At 41.0% G+C, this 25,874-nt stretch overlaps 1 protein-coding gene across 4 annotated transcripts in view; it reads right to left on the minus strand.

Annotated features, from left to right (window-relative positions):
* Positions 1-5,958: 5,958 nt before the first annotated feature.
* Positions 5,959-25,874, minus strand: part of IL1RAPL2 (interleukin 1 receptor accessory protein like 2) — a 333,678-nt gene continuing 313,762 nt past the window's right edge. For all 4 annotated transcript variants that reach the window (XM_059482910.1, XM_059482908.1, XM_059482909.1 and 1 more), the window contains 3 exons: positions 20,702-20,845; positions 16,563-16,733; positions 5,959-8,143 (listed from right to left, as the gene is read on the minus strand). In XM_059482910.1, coding sequence (XP_059338893.1) covers positions 7,446-8,143; positions 16,563-16,733; positions 20,702-20,845 — 1,013 coding nt within the window. In that variant the 3' untranslated portion in view covers positions 5,959-7,445. The remainder of the gene's footprint in view (positions 8,144-16,562; positions 16,734-20,701; positions 20,846-25,874) is intronic.

Below are 25,874 nucleotides of genomic sequence, written 5' to 3' on the forward strand. Positions count from 1 at the left end.
ACCTGCATTGGTCTGGGCAGTTTGTACAGAGGGTAACTGAAATTTCTGGCCCTGGGTTGAAGCCTTCCTTGCAGATTGTCACTGTCATATCACAGATGCTTCTTCTGTTCATTTTGTTGATGGGTGGAAGCAATGAAGTTTGAACTTTGTTCAAATTTTCCCTGAGCTTGGCAGCATAAGAGCTCTAATAGGGGTTCAGGCTGCCTGTTAGGTACAAATTATGTGTCAGTTCAGTGCTTTCCCTCCTGTCTTCTCTTGCCAATAATTTGCTCCAGCACACAGAATTCCTGTCATCCCATCAGCCTGCCTCCTTCCAAAGTCACTTCAGTGCCCATGATCAGCTTCTGTCTTTTCCCCTCTCTGCAGTGAGCTGCTGATCCCACACAGAAGCAGCACACTTCTCCCTGGGAGAGCTCAGCTGAACCCCAAACAGCCCCACTGTGACCCCTTGGGCACACCCAGAGGTTGCTCACACAGGCTGGAACACGACGTGGCCACAGAGCCAGGATGAGGCAATTTGCCCTGGAGTTACCAGCCCAGTCCAGGGAATATTATCTACTGCTCAGAACTCCAGACTGAGAGACTGTGAGCGCAGCCCAAATTCTGCCTTTGGTTTTTTTGTAACATCTTGGGTAAAATGGTTCTAAACCCTATTTTTCATTTGCTAAAGGGTGGATGAAAATACTTCCCCAGAGGAGTTAGGTGTTAGATTGATTGTTTCATGATCACAAAGCCTTTGATATCCTTTAATCAAAGAGTTGTTAAGGGTTTTAAAGGTTGTTATAATCTGTGGAAGAGATGTTAATTCTCTGTGTGCAGCCTATGCAGAACATGGAGTCTCTAATGTTATTTGGGGACTAAATATTAAGTGCTCCCTTCAAGATGCTGACAGAAGTTACCTTTCAGCCTCACACATGAGCTGATTAGAGTACAGTGTGCTTTGAAAGCTTCTTCACTTCTCATTAGACCTTCTCTTCTTGAGTCACCTCATAAGAGGCTAATTTGCATCAAGTCTGGGCCACATTAGGGTCTGGATTTCTCATGGAAATACATCTTGGTAGCAAAAGCAAAACCCCTTCTGCCCTCTGCATAAGAATCACTAATTCTCTCCTCCACATCATAAATCCCAAGGCATGCTCTGAATCCCAAATAAGTTTGATTCAGAAAGAAATTAGGTGCATGTTCTTCCTTTGACAGTTTTTATCCCCGCCTTGGCTTGACTGTATTTCTCCATTAAAAGAGGGCACCAGAGATCTGCAAATCCCTCTGTGCAGTGTGAGCACACTCTGAACTGGTGCTCTGTTCTCCAGCCAAATTCTTGAGCCCACCTTGCCTTGCTGAGCATGGTGGGTGCCCCACTGCCCTCAAATTTAGCTCTGCTGCTCCATCAGCAGGTCCAGCAGCAGCTGTTGGTGCTCTGAATATCCTCAGTGGATACTCACAGCCAGGAAAACATTTCCCACCCACTGCTGTGTACAAAGGAATTACTCTGCAGTCCTAGAAATTGCAAAACTCATCTAATATAAAATACATTGTTCTGTTGTTGTGTTTGTCCTGAAGAGAAGAAAACCCTTAAATCTTTGTAAAGCCAATTACACTCTATCAAAATGAATTAGAGGAGTTTATAGAATACCTACCGTGAGAATCTGGCTCAGCTTGACAAACTGTATTTTTATTATTGTTATTTATTTGCTTTACTGCTTAGTCTGTAGCTATACAATAATATTGCAAAGAAGAGAAAATGCTGACAGGTCATGTTCTGCTTCTATTGGCAGTACTGATGTTTTATATTTATATGACAAATATCCTGGTAAAGCTTGGTAACTTTTACTTTGTTTCCTTTTTTTTAGACATTGTTTTATACCTCTTTGGAGCAGCCTTATTAACCTCTGAATTTCTCCAGTGGCACTGAAATGATCAAAAAGATTCTTGTGGTGAGCACTGCAAAGCTGCCCTTCCCTCAGCACCACAAACGTTGCAGGTCCTTTCTTCAGGGAAGCAAAAAATATTGCAGAACACTGTTCTTTGTGTTTGCAAGAATGTGACATGTCATTACTTTCAATTTTCAAATTCTCCTTGCTTCCTATAACAAACTATTCCAAAATGTCATATTTTTAACATTTGCTGGGCTGACTACTTCTAAATTGGACCTGTTTCAATCAATGTCATTTATGAAATTTCAAAACCTTAAATACTTCCAAGACAGTAGAGGAAAGTACATTTGTTTACTTTTCATTATTTTATAAACAAATAGAACAATATTGATTATATTAAATCAATATTATTGCACTGTTCACATACCCATTTTCCTTTGGGCCTGAGCAAGGAAATACTTCTGGCATTACATGCAAGTTGAAAACCTGTGGGACTGAAGAAAGTGTGAGGTTTTATTTTGTGGGGAATTTTCCCACACATAAAGAAGCAGATTTTTTTTTTTTTTCCCCTGTGGATGAAACCAAGAAATTCCCATCCAAACAAAAAATGAAATGCTAATTTTAAAATTACCAAGACAAGGGTTCTGAAGCAAGTGGGCTGGCAAGAAATGATATCTTTTTGGGGAACTTCACACAGCATCCATTGAAGAGTGGACAAACATGATGCATTCATACAAGAGCTCCCATTCCCCTTTTTCTCTCTATGTTTCTGCCTGGAAAAACCCTTGGACTCTGACTGCTCTCTTCTTCCTCTCCCTTCTTCACATTCTCCACTTTTTTTTTTTTAAAGTCCCAGAAACTGCAGCCCCAGCAGGAGCCTCAGAGGGTGCCCAGGAGAGGAGGCAGCAGCTGCTGCAGGGATGTGGAGCTATCCTGCAGGCAGAATTTCTGACCAAGCCATCCCATGGATGAGCTCCCAGCTGCCCACCTGGGACCCAGTGCAAACCCCCAGTTCTCCCCCAGGCATGAGGAGTTCCCCTGTGCTGGCACTGCCAGGCTAAGGGGCACTGAGGCTTTCCCTGCTGTGGGGCCTGGCAGATCCTCTCTCCTCTGCTCAGACAGACATTGGGAAATGCTCAGAGACCCCAGAAGGGCTCAGCTCTAAAGGCTGCTCAATGCTCTGATTCCTGCCCCTCCAGACCCTGCTCAGCAAACCATTTCTCACTGAATTAAGGGGAATTTAAGTATGTGCTTATGCATTTCGATGAACAGAGAGAGCCTGCTGAATCAAAGGAACTACTGAGAGCAGAGGCCCTTATGAGCAATGATTTTTTTTCCCCTGTAAAAGTATCTGTTATTTATTCCCAAGTTCTTATCTTGTTTATAACAAAGAATGAACAAAATTCCTTTCCCAAGGCTGGATGGTCCTGGAGCATATCCACACCAAACAGGGACAAAAATAAGCTTCATTTTAGACAGAATAAATAAGCAAATGCTTCTTAGTCTCTTGCCTTCTATCTCTCTCTCTTTTTTTTTTGTATTCCTCTGTACACAGCAAGCATAAGATGTTATGGTCTTCTCCAAAATCTGCTGGACTTCATGGAATTCTTTCTGTTGGCTTGAATGGGTTTTGGAGCAGACCTGGTGCGAGAGTATGGCAATATCTTTATAGAGACTTCTCATCTACTGCCTTGAAAAAGGAATATTATTAAAAGACCATTCCAACACACAGCCCCCAAGAACTGTCAATATTCACTGTGTTACCTAATTTACAATTACCCTGTTTTCTTGCTGAACATTCTTCAGAAGCATCAAATCTGTAGCACTGGATAGGCTTCCAAATTCTGGCTCAATTTATGGACAATCTTTAATCCACAACTGCCTCTGAAGTACATCACACACAAAGGTAAAAACAGTACCTCTCAGACATTGTCATAAACCATCTTTAAGAGGAATGTGCCCCAAACCAGAAGTCCCCATGGTTGCAGTAAGGATGTTTGCTGCTGGTGGCTTTTGTCACTGGGCAAGGCACAGCCTGACAAGCTGGGGTGGTGGGGCTGAGTCAGGGTGGTGTCCTGGCCTCCCCCCTGATAAATCCAGCTGATAAAGCCACCATGGCTTTGGTGAGGCAGGGGAACACAAAATGCCCTTATGCCCTTCTATTTCAGCTGATGAATTTCCTATGATTGAGCTGGGACATTTTTGCCACCGAGGCCTGACCCAGCTGTCACTGCTGCCCCACTGGAGAGCTGCTATGGAGGTGATTGATTCCCACAGTGGGACAAGCTCATGGCTCCTGTGCCACCCACGTCCCACAGAGGGACACATTTCACTGACAGTGATTTTCTAGACCCTTAAGTGCTCCCTATGGAAACACTTGGACTCTTGCATGTCAGAGAGGGGCTGGAGCATGTCCAGAGCAGGACACAGAGCTGTGGAAAGGTCTGGAGCATAAATCTGAGGAGGAGCAGCTGAGGGAGCTGGGGGGCTTAGCTTGGTGAAAAGGAGGCTCAGAGGGGGTCTTAAACCTCCTGTCTACAACTCCATGAAAGGAAGGTGTAGCTCAGGTGTGGCTCAGTCTCTTCCCCCAAGTAACAAACAACAGGACACAAAGAAATGGCCTTGAACTGTGCCATGGGAGGTTTAGATTGGATTAGGGAAAAAACATTCACTGAAAGGGCTGTCAAGCACTGGCACAGGCTGCCCAGGTAAGTGGTGGAGACACCATCCCTGGAGGTGTATAAAAACTGTGGCACTTGGGGACTTGGGCCAGTGGTGGGCTTGGCAGAGCTGGGTTAACAGCTGATCATTTTAGAGATCTTCCCCAACCTAAACAATTCCACGATTCTGTACTGGTGTCACACAAACTGAGTCAACAAGAGGCCCCCGAGCTCAGTCCCATCCCCACACTAAAAGCACAGGGGTACAGGCAGGTCTGATTGATGAATATATTGTTGTAGTACTCAACATACACTCAGAAATCTTAAAGCAGATTGTGACTTGGCATCTATAACTAAAGATATTGATACACAGACACTCAGTGTGCTTTTGCAAAAGGACTGAAAACCTGTTCTTTTCATGTTTCCTCAATACAAACATGATTGCATTTTGCTTTAGGATAACTACTGCTCTGAGACATATTATCATTGGGTAAATGAATTTGCTACCAATATTAAATTCTCGTAAATAAAAGAAGCAGACCAACCTGCATATGTTTTTTTCTTTTCTTTCTTTTTTTTTTTTTTTGAGTTTGCATGCTTAATACAGAACTAGCAGGTTTAAAATCTCACTGAACATTCTATGTGAATTAATCAGATTCTAGAGTAATGTGGGAAGGAAAATAATGAAAAGTACAGCTTTTCATTTAAACATATGCAGCTCTTTTCATGCAGGGTTTTCATTTAGGATTTTTTTCCATTTTTTAAAATTACACTTTGCATTAAAGAACATAGCCAGTGTAAACACAGTCTGTAACACTTATAAAACAGTGCAAATTTTGTAAATTTTTGGGAGGAAGTTGAAATACATATATTTATAATGGAGGTAAAATCGCTTTCTTTCTCAGTAGAAAAATACATCTATTAAACACCTATGTTTGGAACTTAACTTCACAAAAGAGCAAGTTATAGTTCTATACTGTGTAATAAATTAATATCTTTTCTAGATTTCCACTTTCGGTGTTAGTGTCAAATGCATAATAATATTAGAAAAAATGAGAGAAACATGTATTATTTGAACCTAATTAAAAGTCTTACAGACAATGACTAGTGAAGGAGGGCACAGAATAAAGAACTGGGGAAAGAAGCAATGGAAAAATACTGACCTCTATGAATTATTGCACATTTGAGATAATTTTCACGGCCCTTGGGCCAATTCTGGATACTTTTAAGTCTTAGGTCAGTGTTTGTTTCCATTTGACTGGAGGGTACAATTTAGGAACCACTGCAAAATGTCAAGGATTTACTGAATTTGTTTGCTGATGAAACCACAGGCAGCTGAGTGCAGAGTGCTAACTTTTTTCATGCAATCAAAGAGAAAAATGCTAAAGATATACTGAAGCACAGGCAAGGTTGCCTGCCTTAAAAATATTTTTGGGAACTTGCTCCAGCAGATGTTATTGAGACAAAGCTCTCATGTCTGCTGTGTTTTCATTAGAGCCATGCCAAAACCTGCAAAACTGGCTTTTGCCTTCATTATTTTAGAGCTTTTTCTTTTAATACAATTGTCTCCATAGGTTGACTCTGCAACCCTTACCCAGCTGAGTGTGGAAATCTCCATGAAACACCCTGGTACTCACAGAGCAGCAATCCCTGATGCTGAGCGCCTGTGGAACAATTCTCATCCACCAGCAGCAGGAAGGCTAAATGACAGGATCCTATTTGACTGATGGGATCACTCACACAAGTGTGAAATGCAAGACCTTGCCAGTTGCTGAAAAATATTACTTTTCACCAGTTACACAGAGAGTAGAAATATTCCTGCTTCTGCCATATTTAAAAGGTAAATAAATTGGCAGGTAGATAAAGAAGAGAGAAAACTGTTTCAGGTGATTATCACTGCAACAGAAGTCAGACTTACTAGTAAACCTGAATAATTCAGCACTTAATCTCTGAATATTGCTGTAGTTTTCTATTGCTGATGTTCTCACAAAAAAAGGTTAATTTCAAATTGTAACTAGTGGTTTTGGAAAAAATATCCTACATAAAATTACTTTACTACAAATCTTAGCTCTTAAGAAATTTCAGATTAATGAATTGGCCAATCGACAGCTAAGTTTATACTTAAACTGTTTGGAAAAAGTCATTAAAAATCTGCAAAAAATTGTGAAACGATCTATAGTTTAGAGAAAAATTGTTTAAAATCCTCTTAAACATCTTCCAGTATTCTAGTAAGTTGTTTAATAAAACCACATTGCTAACCATTGACTAGGAATAGAACATACCTCAATAATAAAATGAAGAGATGCTGATGGGAGCAGGTGATTTATTTTGTAACTGTTACTATGCACTTTATTGATAAAGCTTTGTCTGCACTGTTTCAGCTGGGCATCTTCTTAGAAGTATTTGCAAGACAATGTTATCAGGAAGGTTTCCTTCTCCTTCCTTTTCAAGATGATTCACCCCTTGTGGTCTGTGCAGGAGAAACTAATTTTTGTAGCATGATTAGAATTTCAAACTGTACTGTAGTCTGTATGAAAAACCCAACAACTTCTGTGTATTCCAAATACTGTTACCTAAATATGTATGGATGTTGGAGATCATACACAGTGACCTTTTCTCCGTCCCAGATTGTAAACCTACTCTGAAGTGATGGGATGCGTTTTTCTCTCCCTCCTCCTTTTTAAGAAGCAATAAAACTGTACACTAAAAGACAGGAAGGACATTACTGAGTTACAAAAGAATGCCCCCTTTGTCAATAATTTGTAAATGTAAACAAGACAGTTCAAGTAGAAAAGCAAACAAGTGTGCTGCTGCTTTGAATAGGTTTTCTCACCCCGTGCGGGTAGGGCAAAGTTCTTTACGGGCGTCTCTTCATGGTGGCCATGAAGCATCTCCAAAGAGCCCTGACGTTCTACCAGATATCACTGGTGAAGCTGAGCTCCTTGGCCGACAAAGGTAGCAAGGGGCTGTTCCTGTGGAACTCCTGGGGGTCCTTGACGGCGTTGTTGAGAGGTAGCTGTCCGTTGAGGAGCGCCAGGGGGATGTTACAGTACGTGTGGTGGTTGCTGATGGAGGCCAGGGGCAGCGTGGCCGCCGACACGTCGCACTCGTAGCCGCGGCAGAAGTGCCGGCTGTGCGCGGAGTCTGCCTGCTGGAAACCGCCCAGGCCCGCCCGCGACTCCACCAGCGTGGCAGAGGTGCCCGTGACGGCGAGGGAGGGCACAGTCTGCAGGTCTCCAAAGAGGCCCTGCTCTGCAGAATCCAGCACCTGATGCCGAGACACCACCTCCTTTTTCTTCCCTGGCATTTCAAAGACTAGGCGCTTCCAAAACTTAGAGTTCAGTTTGCTGCTTTTTGGTCCTTTCCACTTGACCACTGAGAGAAGTTTGATGGTGTGCTTTAATGATTCCACTTCGTGATAATTCACCTTCCCTTTTAATTCAGTACACTCAATCAAAATAACTTTGATTTCTCCACTGACTAGCATGTTATGGAGTCTGTTTTCCATCTCAAAAATACTCCATCCTCTCCTGAGAACATAGTCTGGAGTTAACACGATAATGAGTCTTCTGCTTTGCTCAACACATCTTGTGAGATCTTCAATGTAGGCTACAAATTATAGAAAAAGAGAAAGAGTAAAGAATAAAGAAGTCTATTGTATTAAAACATCAGGCTTGCAATCAAGTATAACAAAATCCTGCATTTAACTGATCCACACCATATAAAATAATGGGCATTTCAATATACTCCAACAAAAATAGGATTGTGTATCACAAAATATTTCTATTTATGGAGTACACATAGGAAACTCCTTAATAACACCCTCCATCCTTTACTGTTTTTCCCTGTTCATTGCAGCAGGATGACATTTACATAACACTCTTGCTATGTAGGTGCATTAGTGAATAAAAACACACAGTTCACTTAGTGAAAAAAATATAGGTCGAAATCAATGCAATGTTTGTGTAAATTCTAACATTAACATTGGTTATGATTAACACTGTGCTGAGGGAAGCAGGCTCTGGGGACTGGTTCCCGTGTTCCAGATGCAAAGACATGAGGGTGCTGCAGGGTGTATGAACCATAACTTGCAAAAGCTCAAAAGAAATGAACCCTCATCACATGCAGAACTTGTGCTATTGCATAGAAGCATCATGGGAGCTTTTTCTTCTTTAGGTATTGACCACAATAGCATAAGAACATTCTTTGTGGCTCAGTGGTCTGTGTTAGTATCACAAACCTGTGCTTCTATGTACCCCAAGGTATTAACAGAGACTTCACAAGTGACAGGAACAAATGGAAAATTTAAACATATTGGAAGTATTTATTTGTTGAGACATCAGTGACAAAGAAAATAGTAGAATTCTTTTATTCATGCATGCCAAGTAGTTGCAAATGATCAGTGTAAGCAGAAATTCCAGTCCCATCAGCAGCTCCATGATGCCAGTTTACTGAACTTCAAAATGTTTGTGAAATTGGACTTTGATCCCTGAGTTTCACTTATCCCAGGGATGGTAGGGAAGAGAAGCCAAATACACTGGTCTGCCATGGAACAGGATGGGAAAGAGATCTACTTACAGACCTGATCAAAAACCCATTAAAATGAACAGACTTCATTCAACAAACTTCAATGGGTTTTAGGTCAAGACCAGAAAAATTAAATCCCTTGAACAAAACCGCTAAGGGCAGAAAATGTTCATTGGTTGCACAGCATTACAACTGCAAGCTTTGAGACAGGATATCTTTGTGTTTTTAAACTACATGAACCTCTTGACCATGCTGCTGGGAATGTGCTGCCTGACCACAAAGGAGAAGCACGTGTTAGAAATGAAGACTTGGACACAAGAGCTGCACAGAACAGATCTTTACTCAGCACAGGGCAGGACCTCTCTTACACATCTGCCCTCTAGCAAGAACAATAATTACAAATAACATCATTAATCAACATCTGTTACTGCAAGACTCATTTTATAGTCCCAGGCACCATACCACAGCATGCTTATTCACACCACTTCCAGTAAAGTAAATTGCTACAAAATAGGCCAACAGGAACATTCTAAAATAGCTTATTTTCATGAGACTGAAGGCATAGTTAGCATCAAATCTGCCTTTACCAATGTTTTATTTCACCACTTAGCAGCAAGAAGAATTTCTTTCACAAATGGAAAAAAGAGGCAATTGCAAACATCCCACAGACACACAAAAATTTAAAGACATACACATACATTACAAATGTCTATGCAACAATCCTGACTTTTAGTTAATGGTTTATGACTTTTTAATCATGCAGCATTTACAGTTGGTTTTGTTTTTTGTTTCTTGAAATACTTTATGAGGACCCCCCCCCCATTGTTCTGTGTAAAATAGTTACTCATTAATGAAAAAAATTTCAACATTAAAATCCATGGGAGAGGCAGTGGAGCGGGGAGAGAATCAGCAACAATGAGAAAATGATAAGCAGAACTGGTGAAACAAAACTTAAGGAAAGGTAGAAATGTTCAATACAATGGAAAGATATTATCCCAATGTATCAACAGCTCAGACTCTTCATTTTCTTCCTTTCTTTCTGCTCCCAAAAAGAAAGAATTTAGGTGGGAAGCTTCATCATTAGAGGTTGAATCTGCAAGATACAGTAAAACAACAAACTATCATGCATCTTTCCTGAGACATATTCATCCCTCCTCCAAACACTCAGAACACTGCTATGCACAAGACAATTCCCTGCAGGACACAATACTGGGCAGTACCATATGTCCAGGGTAGTGCTGAGCATGGCCATGCATATCCAAATGCATCCAATTGAGAAAAAACATAAACCAACAAAACAAACCAAAAAATCACTCCACTTTCATCTCTTCAAATATCCAGCACCAATCATTTCAGTAGTGACACCCCAGCAATAATCCATCACACCATAGCAATCAAAGAGTTGTCAGCCTTTGCCTTGGGCAAACAGGGTGGAAAGAAGATGGGAGAAATTCCCTATTTTCTTGGGTGGACATTTCTCTCCCCTGTGCTTCTCACATCTCTTTTGGATGCCCACCTTCCTTACTGGGTATTGCTACGTCAGCGCTCTGTCCTCAGCCCAGTAATGAATGCCTTCACAAAGAGTCTTGAGGCGATCCCTCAAATTCCACGTTGGGAACTGGTCACTGGTGGACATGGCCAATGAACAGGGGACTGGTTGGTGCACTGAGGGTAAAGTACACTGAGCTACAAGAAACTGGAACCCTGAATTTCCAGCCATCTGGTCCAGAAGTACTTAGTACTCCCACTAACTCCAGCTTGGGACTACTACTGAAGGCAGGTGACAATCTTCCTGGAGCCTGTGGCTCCTCTGGGTGCACTCTACAATATGTCAAATTTGCACCACTTGAACATTTCTGTGAAGAAAAGCATGGGGAGACAGATTCCTGTCCCTGGAACTTCCAGCTTTATTTTTCCCAGTGGTACCACTCTGATTGCATAAACCTCTGAGTTGCTAAATCATCTGCTCTCCTTTTACTTTAGAATTGGAGACTTCCCAAAATCCTGTAGGTTCAGTTGTCTGTCTCAAGTGTTCACTCCATTAGAAAGTACTAAATCCACGGAATCTATATTGCAATGTGGGATGGAGAAAGTGTTGCTTTCACCTTTCCAGCAAGCTAAGAAATTATTGTCAGGAATGGCTCAGTTTCATTTGCAAGAAAAAACTGAATAGGGACTTCAGGAATACTGTCACCAACCAGTATCAACTGTAAAGCTCCAGAGCAACATATTTCCATCAGATAAATATAATTTCACTGTAACTTCACTTTTGTTGCAGGAGGTGTCAACTTCAATGATATTTCATTGAAAGAGGAGAAAAAAACCATTGTCTTGGTGAAGCCAGTATGGAATTATTCACTTTTAAGTCCCAGGGATTGTATTTTATCATAAATTAGAATGTAAAACTAAGATGTCACTGTTAGATCAGACCCACTTGTTTTTACTGAAAAAACCACATTTTAAATTTTGATCATTTTTTCCCCTCCTTGAAACACCGTTTTGCAGTATGGTACAAAACTCTTTCCAAAATGTTAGCAATTCCTATAGTTAAAAAATATTAAATAAAATTTACATTGTGAGTGGCTTTATCAGTAACTTACTTGCATCAAGTTCAATGCAATGCCCAAGGAGGAATGGACAGCAAGAAGTGTTATACCCAAACATTGTTTTAGTCTTTCCAGAAAATGGCAAGCAAAATTGTCTTGACAGCAAGTATGTGCTCACCAAACACTGTCTACATGCAACAATGCTGAACTGGAGTTTGAAGCACTAAAGAAGAGATTTTTGAGAAATGCATCCCATTTGCAATTAAATAATGTGGAACTGCCTATGGAATCCTTAATGAGCTACATTAACCACAGGCTGGAAGGAAATCTAATATGCTAATATGCAAGCAGACTAGGAGCGAGGAAATTAATGAACACTATGGGCACAGAGTTGCTTACACAAAGAAATGACTGACTAACCAGATTCAGATGATTTTCAGGAGTTGAGGGAGAAAATCATATGGATATTTTTGGGCAGCACTATGAGAATCAAAGAGTATCTACCATCAAACCCATGTGGTTGGTTCCTGGCACTCTGAAAATAACCAGCCTTTCTGTGTTTGGCAGTGTGACCATCACTTGAGAAAGTTATTTATAGAAGAGTAATTCAATCCTGGTTTCCTAGTTGAATAGTTCCCAAACCCTGAGTCTGATTACTTTATTATAACACCAATGATTTTTTGTCTTGCTTTTCCTGTTTATTAAATATATTTTGCTTCTCTTAGCTTGGACCAGAACAACTGAAACACAAAGCAGAGTAATGGCCCCTTCCCAGACAGAGCCCAATCCCAGGATAAGCTGAGGGACAGCTGATGAGTTTAACATAAAGAAACAAATAATGCAGATTAGCGCACTATAGGACAGGCAGCCCTTCTGCCTTTTGTTCGTATTTATTCCTCTTTCAGCTGACATCTGTGTGTATCCCTGCTACCCTTACCCATGCCTGACATTAAAAGCAAGATTCATACAGAGCAGACAACCAGGCACTCCTGAAAGGAGTTTGTGGAGCTGGATACCAAAGAAATGGTATCCTATAGGTAACAAAGGCTCCTTGAAAAATCCAGACACATGATCCAACCAGGTTTTCTTCAGGCAGGAGCCCAGGAAGCTGGAATTCCCCAGGCAAAACCCACACAGATGGGCAGACAAAACTACAAAGTTCCAGAACTACAATATTGACTGTCGCGTGCTTTTCATCACATGACGTTAAAACTCTCCCCTTGTGCTGAGAACTTCTCATTTTTCAGGTAAACAAATATTTTTATTCCATCACCATTTTTTTCACTGCCTAATCATCATACCCTGATGAGTTGGAGTGAATTGTTGGTGTTTTTTCAATCCTGTCAAGACCAAATGCACATATGCTTAGAGAACACCTAGATGATGCTCTAATAGATATGTATTGCTGGTATTAAAAGTCTAACTTGACAATTTTTACCTCTTCATTTTCAGGTTTTAAAATAATTTGCAGAAAACCATGGAAAGAAGTACCTTCCTCTGATGTAGTCCTGATTTTAGAAGAGTGACATGCAAACAGATATTTTTCACTGCAGACATCATCCTTGGCAAGACAAAAAATGGCTCAAGTGAAAACATAACTTGTGCTGTTAACCCCCACCAACTACTCAATCTCCTCAGGTCTCCTAACCCTGAATTAAAAATCTTACAGAGTTTGAATGTTTGTTGTGGGAAAAGGTTTGTAAAAAGAGCCCTGAAAATGAATAGAGTGAAAATAATGAGAACTACTCAGGAATTCAGTAAGAAGTGCATGTGCATCTCAGGGATCCCAGTCTCCTTATGCAGGGTAACTTGTCCAATTACACCTAAGTTACCTGGCAGGGAGGTGTGTGTGCTGTCAGCTTTGACAGAATGAAGAACACTCATTCTGCTAAGAACAAAGAGTATTCTTTAAGAAAGAATAGCTGCTACAGTACTTCCCATAACATGCAACTCAGTTACTGGGTTACAAACTTGGTCTCCATTGCCATGTCTCCCTGCTGGGTCACCAGTCTTGCCTCCCACAGCTCTGTGGGATTCTCTTCCATCTTGCCAGCTCAGGGATCCATCCACGCTGCTCTCAGGCAGCACCAGAGCATCACAAAGGTCCCTGCTGGCCATGTGTGACAGGCATTGCTGAGGCCATTGGCATCCTTCATGGGACATCCTTCATGGTGCTTCTCCTTCCCACTGGCACAAAATGCTCTACTGGGATCAAATTTGTCTCCCAGCAGGGCTCAGAACCAACACCTACTGCAAAACATGACCCATCTGACCTGAACCCCGGGATCTGCTTCCCCATGGTGAAGAGGTGGCCTCAGTCCCCACAGCCAGCACCTCTGTCCTCCTGGGGACAGCAGCAGTCCATGGACATCCCTGACCCAGACGCAGAGCTGAAAGCAGAGCTTGGACATGTCCCAACTACAGCACATCTGGCTGTAATCTCTCTGTAATCTCTCCCTGTGCTGCACAGGGACATGCAGAGCCCATCACAGCTTTCCTCCAGAGGTTAGCAATGAGCCAGCTGGACAAAAACACAATCAAACTCGTCCCTGAATTTTCCCCAAGTCAGCTTTTTAGGCTGTTTGCAGAACTGCGCAAGAAAATTAATGAAATAGTATTTGACAAATCTATTTTTTGCCTGCTCTCAAACGCAGGGAGCAGCTGTAGGAGCTGCTGCATGCCAAGAAGGAAGCGAATGGTGCACACCCTCCCGTGGCAGCTCCTCACAACTGCAGGGATTGCAGCAGGCACCAGCCGTACACAGCTCCTGGCTGCACTGAGGGGGACACGCCAAGGTACACAGGATACAGAGGGACACACATTAGAGCAGAGAGTGGGAAACGATTACATTGATGAAAGTAATTTACCCTGAAAGATGAGGAGGTGAAACATGTGAGAAGAGATATTTCTTAAAATAAAACAATAGCTGTGATCAACTCCCCATTTTTCTACAGAAATCTACCCTGGACAGTAATATATTTTGTCACATCTGCCACTTTTTGAGACAGTCACTCTAAACCATGCTATGTTTTCCTCTGAAGTTTCCAGCAGGCCCATTCCACATCACACTGTCCTCACTAAGCACTGCAACTCCTGGTGAGAGTGGTGAGGATTCAGCAGAACACAGGCACATTCCACTACTCCCGGGCACAGAGAGAGCTCACAAATGCAGGAGGCCGAGTCTTCCCTCCTTCCCCATCCCCTCACCCTCCCTCTAGCCCCTCTTGAAATAAGTGCTTTCCCCCATATCTTTTTCAAAGCCAAAGCATGCAAATCACACTCATTTCAGCTCCACATTATATTCTGCCTCGTCATTATGTCTGATTAGGCGTTCTTGAAGCTCCATGTGTTAGAATCAGGCCTTTTCATAACACTGAAGAAGTGAGTTTGAGAGGAAAGAAGAAGGATTAAATCTGTGAATGTTCATAAATGAGAACTGACATTTTCAGGTACCCTACATTTTCAGGAGAGGTTTAATGAATACCCAAAGTGATGGCAAGTGTTTGCTGAGTGCCTTGCTGACAAAAATAGACAAAAATAAAATACCATGCTGGCTGGAACAACAATTGGAAAAAAGAATTTCATTTCAGATTAATGTGTGTTTCAGCATAGTTATTATTGAAGAGTTAACTTTAAACTTCTTAGTTCACTTGCAGAATTGCTATGTGTAACTCTGCTATATTGTTGGATATGAAACAACTAGTTACAACAACTAGTTTTTTACCACAGAAAGATGTATTTCCCCTTAATAATATCTAAAAATTTGGTATAATTTGCTTGTACTGTAAGAAATAAGAAAGCTATAAGCCAAGTCTTCTTTCTGTAATTTCTCACTATGGGAGAAGAACTTACACCTTGCAGGGGCAAAAAGAAAAAGTGAATCAGCTCTAAACTAAGAGCTGAAAATGCACGTGATAAATTCAAGCCCCTGCACAGGTTTTTCATGATCTCTGGTGAGGCTCTGAGTCCTCTTTCCCAGTGCTAAAGGGTTCAGAGCTCTGTTTCCAGTGCTCTCCAAGGTCAGAGAAGAAGCAGGCTCTGACTCCTGGGTCAGGCACTTGGCACAGTGAGGCAGCAGTTCCAAGTCTTTTGGCAGGCAGGTTGTAATGCAGCTATGCTCGAGCCATTCCATGTTTGGAAACATCTGCTCCACTACAGCCATTGCTTTGTTGTCTTGTTCACATTTCCTACACAGTAGCACATACAGAGAGAAGTTCATGTTCTCTTCTATTGTTTTTATGAAAGTGATTTGGAGATGGAATTTGTGAAAAAAAATAAGGCTGATTTTTCACAAGGGTAGCACTTCAAATAAATGTAGTATTAAAGCAAACATACTGTGCATTCAAAATTCATCAGCACACTGGATATGATTTGTGGTCTTTTTGATTTGCTGAAAAATGAGTCTGGTAGAAGAAATGCCATAACTACCACTAGGAAAGCACTGACCTTTGCTAGAGACATCCAAAGGTGCTGCTTATGAGACTCCCAAGTTAAGGAAAACCCCAAAAGACAATAGAAAAGACGACTTTTACTAGTAAAGCTGCTGCAGAGAAAACAACTACTCACTGAAAAAAACAAATAATCCCATTTTCAATCATGTAACAGAGATGGTAAAATCTTTTAGAAAGTTTTCTGCTTAGTTACCTGTGTTTCATGTAGACATTTTGGACTTGGTAGTGCTTGCAGTGCTGCAGCCTTCCCTGTAGGAAGGTTGGCAAATTGATTGCCAATCAATGATTTGCCAATCAATGGCAAATTGATTTCAATGGAAATTCCCTCTGATTTCAGTGGTGCAGGAACAAGCTCTAACAGAGAATTCAGATTTGCAGTGCTGAGGAAACTTTTCCAATCTTTGCAAACATTCCCAAGGTTTTCCATATCTAGTACTTATCACACAGTCCAGGCCTTTGTGACACATCAGACAGAAATTAAACTGAAAGGTCAGAAATACTTACTTCCACTAGGGATCAGGTCCCTATCAGGAATGAAGAGTTTATATCCATAGTGCTTTTCTAGAACATCTGGCAGAATTTCAAGTGCAAACTGCTCTTCTTCATTATTATCACGATCTAACGCATCAGGATCCACTTTGGTGTAGGAAAGATAAGCATCATATTCTTTGTTGTCTGTAAGAAAATAAATCATGTTCAGCCTGCTGTTTGCAAGAACACTATAAGGAACACAGGAGAGTACTGGGAAATTGTATTATTCCTTGAAACCACCAAGCATTTCCCAAAAAATGGGGACTTTTCACAGGAACATATAATCTGGCTTCCAGGCAGAAATCACATGGATCCTTTCAGTTTTCTTTTGCATGCTGAGCAGTAACTCTGCTCCATGTGGTCAGACATGTGCCACAGCTGAAAACATCATGGGCAAAATTTTCATACAAATACTAAAGTGGAAACTTTTACTTTAAGCCTTTACATATTTGTAATGCAATTTTTTCAACCTCTATTCCTCAAGAGTTCTAGGAGTATGTTAAAGTTTTCAGCTTGGAAAAGTTTTGAGCCTGGAAAGTTTTGAGCAAGGAAAATTTCCTTCCATAAGTAATTGTGAGAAAAGACATGATTAATTCAAATAAATACTGACTATTCAGAAAACAATGCCAAATACAAACAGTTCAAAGCATTTTTTTTCCAGAAAATCCCATCATTTTAAAATTAAATATCATAATTTTGGATCACAATCCACTTGATCCACAAGATTTGAAAAACTTGGGGATCACATTATAAGAGAGACAAATAACTCCCATTAAGGGCAACATTCCTTCTCCTCCCCTCCTTCCTCCTCCTCCTGCCCAGCACTGGGGCTTGTCTCCAGCTCTGCTTCTGAAACATGGAGCTAAGGGCTCATGAGTGTGCCAGGAACAGAAGTGGTGCCACCACAGAGCTGGGGACCCATGCTGGGATCAGACTGTCTTAGTGACATTTCTCTTTGTATTCCTCTGCAGTAATGGAAAACAGTATATTGAAAAAGTCAACCTTCAGCAATTCAGCCTCTAGGGAAGAGCCCAGCTGCCATTATTTACAGAAAACGAAAACTCAAATAGTTAATGTTGTGAGAAGAAAACTGCATGAATGGAGGGTTTCTGAGTACCAATTATCTGTAAAGAATAGTGCACATGAAAGATAATTAAAGCAGTTAAAATTCCTCAATATATTCTGATAAAAAGAACAAATACCTAATCATAATAAAATATATCTCTTTATGACCTTGAACTGATGGTTAGTTATAATTCCTGACACATAGCCAGACCCATGAGGGCCAGAGCTGTAGTCAAAGCATGTGAATAATTACATATTTGTAAAAGGCAATTTGCCTAGTGCCACCATGGCTGTAGGGGACAATGGAAGATGTCCACCTGGCTTGCTGACATTCCTCTGAAGTCAACAGGCCAGCCAGCTTTGGAGGCCTATCCAAAACCTGCCTCCCTGTCCATAAGGAATCCTGCCAAAACCTTTTAAGAGATGCCAGTGATTGTGGAGGCAGCATCCCTGCACAGTGTGGGAGCTGCAGAGCCCCGACATCCCCGGGTGCAGAGCACCAGGGTCCCTGAGCCCCTGGCCACAGGGCCAGCCAGCAGGATGCTGACAGGAGCAGCTCCCTCGGGCTGCTGGCAGCTCGGGCAGTGGTGGTGCAGCTCCTCAGCCCCGGCTGGCTGCCCACAAGCTCTGTGTTCCAGGGCAGAGAAGGAGCAGCTGCCCACACTCACCCACTGCTGCCTCTGGGGGCTCTGGGAGCAGTACTGTTTGCAGCCGTTTCCTAAATGCATCCTTTAATCCTCCGGGTCATTTTCTCTAAAAGCAATGCTACACACAACACAGGAAGTGAGTGTGTCCAGCATTGCTTACGTGGGGTATTTTTAGAAATAGGAATAAAGCAGATCTGTTGAGTTCCAAATCTTCTTTTTTAAAGAAATACACATACAAGTGGAAAATGACCCTGTGATTGCATCCATACAGCTGAGTGCTCATGGCAGCTCTGTATCCTCCCCCTACATGAGAAGAAACAAACATCCCCATATATGCTTTGACTTCTGTAACATTCTGCCTCCATCTTTCATCCTGCAGGATCAGAACAAGACACAAGGCTGTGAAAAGTCTACAATTATGTACTGGAAAAAGAAAAGGTCATTTTCAAAATTTATAGGCACACAAAAGCCCCTACATACTCATGAGGCTTCCTCTAAAGAACCAGAAAATAATATTGTTTCATAAATTAAAAAATGATTGAACCAAGTATTTTTTCATATGAGTAAAAATGCAGCAGTTTCATGCTGAAAACACAGGATAAACAAACTGAAGTGATAGTGGAACCCTGGAAAAAATTAAAGATAGAATCTAAAATGTTAGGCTTTGTGCTTTCCCAGATCAACTGCACCTGCGTAAGCAGTATGATAAATTATATAATTGTTAGATGTGATGATTGTTTAGTAATTAAATGTAATTATTATATAACCATAAGAAGAATAGTGAGAAACTATGCTGGAAATTCAGAGAGGGGCTAAATTCATGTATACAATAGAACAATATAAGTTTAATTATTAAACATGAAAGTTATGTAACGATTGAGTATAAAACATGATCATTTCGGATGTATGGTCGGAGTCAGATTTGGGTTGAATATACCCCGATTCCCAGAGCTCTTAATAAAAAGCACCACATATAATCCCCTGTGATTATGTGTTTCTGAACGCTAACAGAAGCAGGCTGGAGGAAGTTACCACTTTTGGTTGGTGTGAAGCAGGGATATTATGTTGGCATAATCCCAGGGTGTTTCAGGTAAAGTACTTCTCAAACCACATAATCTCACCCTTCCCTTTGTCCTAGGTACCATTATAAATATTGTGCAGTATTGTAGAGTATGGAAAGCATAAATTTTTTTTTTTCCCAGTCATACATGAGGATTGAGAAAGAGCAAGTTTCCTGATCTCTATTCCTGCTATTTATCACGGAATCACAAAGTATTCTGAGCTGGAAGGGACCCACGAGAATGATCCCTCCTCTTTCTAAAATTCCTTAGATGTCATTCCATCCATTCTCCAGGACTCCTATGGATTTCATCATAGTGGAACCTTTTCACACCATATCTACCCTTTGTGAAACAGAAACATTTATCACTGTGATAACAGAAATGCCAATTGCAGGAGGTAACATGTCTATGCAACTGCACATTGTTTTGGCACTATGGAAAATGTGTCCCCTGCTCTCTTTTCAAATACATTTGAGTTTCTGGATGTACCATTCCAGAGCCTGTGTGACTGCTAAGTGCTGCAGTGGGTTGTGGCAAACACCTGGACTTGAATACTGCACTTTCTCTCTTTAGCAGATACTACTTAGATGAATATTAATAGCATATGAATTATAAAATAAGTGTTAAGAACATAGTAAGAGGATTTAAAGATTGGAATTTAGTTTAATGGGCTTACTCCAGCTTCATAGAAGAAGGAATGTTCTATATTCAGAATTAAAACTTCAATTTAAAAATACAAGTTTAGTTTTAGGCACCAATAGAATATATGCTAGTGAGAGGGAAGGTGGGGGAAGAAAAATGGAAAATAGTCTATTTTATTCCTAAAGATACACCCCAGGCAAGCTGCACATTCCCACCAGGTTGTTTACAGTCTCCCAATGAGCTGAGGTAACCAGTCAGCCTTAGAACAATCACCTCTCACTGGTCAGAGGAGGTCACTGGAAGCCTGGTGGCAATTCAATGAAAATGCTTCATGAAGGACACCTGGTGAAAGGCTGCTCAGGTTTACAACATGCATCTCAGGAGAGGGGACCCTGGGCACATGTGGCACTGGACACATGAAGGTGAAGAGTTCACAAATGACATGTGAGCCTCTGTAGCAGACTCATGAACAATTCTCCTGGCTCCCTTTGGCTCGTGGCAGAGCCCAGTGACATTCCTGTGGAAAGACTCATTGATCTTAGGGGGCTTTGGGAGCAAGTCTTAGGGCTTTACACTGTTGGGTGCTTAGTAGTTTAAACTAGCAGCAGGTGTCTTTTAGGATTCATTTCAATCTCACCACTTTGGGTCTCTGAAATATTTCCATTGCATATATTGAGTTTACTGTGCAACTGCTTACCATCAGCTGCTTCATCTCCTCCAAAGTTCTGTCTGTAGAACAGCATTAACTCTATGTTGTAGCACTTATAGATGGTCACGAGCAAAATAAGCAGAAGAAGGATGGCTCCCAGTCCTCCAGCAAGTTCTATTTTGTAGATCAAATCTAAAATTAGCAAGGAAAGGCAAAAAGGTTATGATCTTTCCAAGCTGTATTTTCTCTAATCCACTGTACAATTCCACAAAAAATTTTGCAGCTTCCAATTACAACCACCATAACATTAAAAATTCCTAATAATTTTGCCCATTGCCTATTATTTAATTTTACTCATTTACTCCATCTACTGCTCATCTGAAATAACCATCTGAAATCCAGAATGCATTTGAGGCTACACATGTAAACCTCCTACAGAAGAACTATGTAGTGATTTTACACAGAGGAGTAACCAACTTTTAATGAGCTGGTAGAGTTTGAAACTTCTGCACTGCCAGAGTGCATCAAATGCTGTATGCAGCATGTGAGGACAGATTGGGCAGGATCTGGTGCCTTCCCCTCCAAATTAGGCAGCTTTGGTTTTCTATTTGTGAAGCCTGTGGACAAGCTGATGTGAGCTGCCAAGCTAGGAAAATGAGTTGGGCTTGCAGGAAACCCAAGGCAACACAAGAAGCCAGGAGCACACATCAGGCTGCAAAGAGCCAATTTGTTTGGCACGGCTGCTAATGGGGTTCTCACATATTTGTAGAGCTCACATTATAATTTAATGGGACCTAGTGTTAGCTAAAATTTCCTACTCAGATGCTTTTGTTAGGAAACAGCACAAGAAGTCAAAGAACTTCACAAATGTATCCAGACACAATGATCCATCTTTTACAGTTGGGGAAACCGGCTAGCAAAGAGAAGCAGCACGTTCAAGGTCATTCAGCAAACCAATGACAAAATGGGATAAAACCCTTGGATACCAGTCCAGAGCTCCATCTGATGCAAGGGACTAACTTGAACAGCATTGCTTTTTATCCTGAAATGTCCTCAGAAAGTAATATTGCTCCTAACACCACCTGGCATATTACTTAGCCATAAAAGACAGAGGATGACAATTTGATTCTCACAGCCTGTATTGGTTCAGATAAGACGTCATGAAGATATTTGCTGCTGTGACAAACACAGTGAGAAGTTGCCAGACTCACACAGCTGGGACAAAGTTCTTGTGATATTTATTGTTCTAAAACTTAGGTCAGAAAAAAATTACTCATATGTCATTTGTGTCACTTTCAAGATAAAAAGCAAATTAGCTGCATATCTTTGGGGGTTATTTTTGCCTCACCATGCCTTCTATTTCAATAATTAACATCAGATGTCAAGCTATTCCCAGTTTACAGTATCTCTGATGTCTGTCTGGCAAGAAGTCATGGACTAATAGATGGAAAAAGTCTATTATAATAGCTATTTAATCTCTCTGAGAACACAGGGAATTCATGGGACTTTTACTACACTGCATGATAAAGCCTGCATCCTCTGGGGGATAAATCTAGGCAAATGGAGAACAGACTTGGTTAAAATCCCTTTTGAGGGGATTTTATTTTTTTAAATTGTACTGAATCTTTTTTGCTAGGAAATGGAGATGATGGCAAAACTGCCAGCTTGGAAGGAAAGAAAATGCTGAGCCTTGCAGCCCACACAGGAGCACAGAGTTGTGCTCACTTTGGTGGGGGGAATAGCAGGGTATTAAGCTAACCCACAAAACCCAGATTGAAAGGCAAAACTGATCAGCTTTTGCATGTCCATTATTTGTCTTGCTGCCCCATGAATTCTCCTAGAGTACAGACATAAGGACTCTAGGAGATTCCTTATGGAAAAAGAGGCTTTCCTTATGGGAAAAGCTGGGGCTTTTGAGGTCTCCTTATTTCCACTCCAAAGTGGAGACAAGGAGGAAAACCCAGGATGTTAATTTTTCTTGCTCTACTCTACTTAGCCTTGGCATCTGATTAATTCCTTCCTCAAGTGGTCCTCATGAGATAAATAGGGAAGCAGCATATCCAACACTAGAAAAGAAGTTGAATCTGGTCTCTGTGCTATAAGAGTGACTGAAAAATAGCAAATAATAATATTTATAGTTTCTAATGTAAAATAATGTAGAAGGACCTTGCCACAACATATTGCACATATTTCAGAGGAAAATGGCCTCTAAAATAGCAAAAGTCTCATAAATACCCAATGAGAGACAGCTACATTTTAGAAGTTTCTCATAATTAAGTGATGTATCAGTATCAAACCCATCCCCCCCTAAAATTAGTTTCTTGCATGTCTTAATTAAAGGCAGCCTCCTTTAAAAAAATCATGAGGAAAAGTCATCATAATATTTACTTTTATCTCAATTCACTACTTCTTGCCACCAAAAGCATGGTCTGACTTTATTCTGTGGTTTCTGACAAGTTATTTATCTTTCAGAACAGTTATATTATAGACTGTGTAGACTTCAGACACTAAATACTGGACTATTTTCAAGTCCTTTTGAAGGGAATCCTGAACTATTCCCACAACTAAGGGACAACTGGCTGTATATGGTATTTCCATGTTATTTGAGTACCAAACATGCTAGGACAGCATGGAGAAAAAAAAAAGGCAAACCAAACCCAGGATTGTTCAGAACTTATTTCTGAACTGCTTGAGAGCAACTAACAATGTGGTCTTGAATTAAGTCAGTGAAGAAGAATGTGACAGCAGACAGTTATGTTCAGGTCTTAGGAGCACCTCTGACTCTGCCTTTGCATTGGTGGCTTTGGGTTTGAAACTTGATTTGGTTCTTTTTCAGGTGAAAACCCCAAACAATAAAAATAATCCTAAATGATGGCACATGCTATGAGGCTACACTGGAGCTGTGCAAAAAGCCACTCCTGTATTCTTCTGAAGGTTAGAGGGGACTTTACTACTAATACAGCAAAGTAATTTAATATATTTTCCCTGAAACATCTGAACAGCTAATTTTTTTTTTTCAAAGCAAATTATGTGCTAAAAATAACAATCTGATGTCAAAACAAGAACTCTAGAAAATCTTACACAACATCTACAACTTAGATTTTGGGTTTTTCCTGTTTTTCATCCAAGCCAGGAAAAAACCCTGAACAGAGGGCAGGTCTGAAGACAAAACCGAGCTACAAGTGCCTCTTGTCAAACATGGATAATGCAGCTCTTAACAGGTAAGTCTTTGGAGGGAAGAGGATTTCTCTGACTGAGAGATCTGTGCTGCAGCACATTGTAATAGAAATCCCTTCTTTGACATGCACAAAGGATGCTGGTCAACAGCTTTCTGCAAGTCCTGCCCTAAATCTTATCCCAGCTCAGTAAATACAGTAGTATTTCCTGACTCATGAGTATCTACAGTAAAATCTAAGCTGGAGAAAGTTAGTATAAGAAGCAATTAAATCAAATTGCAGAAAGGAAAAGTTTGGTCAAGTATTTGTGAGAACTTAATAAATAACAAACAGGACAATAGGACAGGCAGTCAAAGGACACAGTAAAATACAGTGGTTATTTTAAATGACACTTTAATAGCCTGAAAATCAACTACTGAGAGTGCCTGAGGGGAATATAAGTTTTCTACAGCCACAGTGCAGAGAGAAATGAAATAGTAGCTGCAAAGTGATCTTTTCCACCTCCAAATTCTGTATTCAGCAGTGCCTCTTCCATAATTCCAGCAGAGCTCTGAAATATCTGCATTTTTTTGTTATAAATAAACCGAGCTTGTTATTCTACTATATGCACACAGCAGAACATTCACCAGTGCCAACAGAGATATACATACTATCAGTTGTATATTTATGAGATTCAGCGGAAGGAAAGGTAGAACACTTTTTGCACTAGACACTAATCCTTCATCATGATGACCAGATTCCTTAATTAAAGCTGTGACAACCTGTCAGTTTAGATCACAGAATTGTAGAATTGTTTTGGTTGGAAAACACCTCCCAGATGATGGAGTCCAGCCATTAACCCAGCACTGCTGAGCCCACCGCTAAACCATGCCCATGAGGGCCACATGTGCACGGCTTTCAAATCCCATCAGGGATGCTGACTCCAGCATCCCCAGATCCTTTGCCTCCTGGCAGCTTTCCAGCCCCTCTGCCCCAGCCTGGAGCCTGTTGTGACCCAAGAGCAGGACCAAGCACTTGGCCTTGTGGAACCTCACACAACTGGTCTCAGCCCATGGACCCAGCCAGTCCAGATCCTCTGCAGAGCCCTCCTGTAGGGAAGTTTGTAGTAGATAGTAGAATGATCTGCTAGATCAACATTCCTTTATTCCAACTTTGCCACAGTGAAAGCACACAAAGGACTGGAGCTACCCTTTCAGGTTTGCCTCATGAAAATAATTCTTCATCTCCTGTTTTGGCAAAATAATTTACATCCAGGAGTGATGGCAGAGGTCTGGATAATGTATCAACTCCTTAGTCAATCTCCTGTGCTGATGTTCTGTGGTTTCACACAACAGCTTTGCCCCAAGAGTGGAGTCTTCCTTTGCTTTCCCAACAATTACTATTCTTACAGCTTTTATGTTTCCTAATACACTGTATCTCAGAGAGATCAACATCCAATCTAAATGTCAGCCCACTTATGAATAGGAGAGCTGATTGAACAAACAACAGAAGAACTGCCATGAGATACTGTTACACTCTCTTGATAGTGACTTTTTCAAACGCAGAGCACAGCAGCACTTTTAAATTTGGCACATTCAAATCCCAACAGTTCCCCTTGTGCTGTAGGTAATTTGTCAGTAGTGCTGTTCTCCATTCAGAACAGTATCAAGCAAGACAACCATGATGGGGTAACTCTCTATGTATTTGTGGCTCCCATTCCATGTTTTCATTCCTGATGCAGTCAGAAATCAAAATGCATGGAGACAGCTTAAAGTTTTCAATTTAAAACACAAAGCCAGGAAGTGGAGAAACATGAGAATATCTGACCTCAGTGCCAGGGCACTTACATTCTAAGAAATGTAAGTTTTAACTGGCCTAGTTAGTCAGTTCTGGGTCAAATTCTTAGGTTGTTCAGTTCAAAATACTTCCCCTGATTACTGGTGCCTTATGGGTGACTGTATTCCAGGCAAGTGCATCACCTGCAAGGCCAATTTTCTAGACACCGAAGAACAATCCATGATTTTTTTCCCACAAATGGTAAACTGAAGCTGTACATAAGCAGACTT

Source organism: Ammospiza nelsoni, chromosome 15, assembly GCF_027579445.1.
Source record: "Ammospiza nelsoni isolate bAmmNel1 chromosome 15, bAmmNel1.pri, whole genome shotgun sequence".
Taxonomy (NCBI): Eukaryota; Metazoa; Chordata; class Aves; order Passeriformes; family Passerellidae; genus Ammospiza; species Ammospiza nelsoni.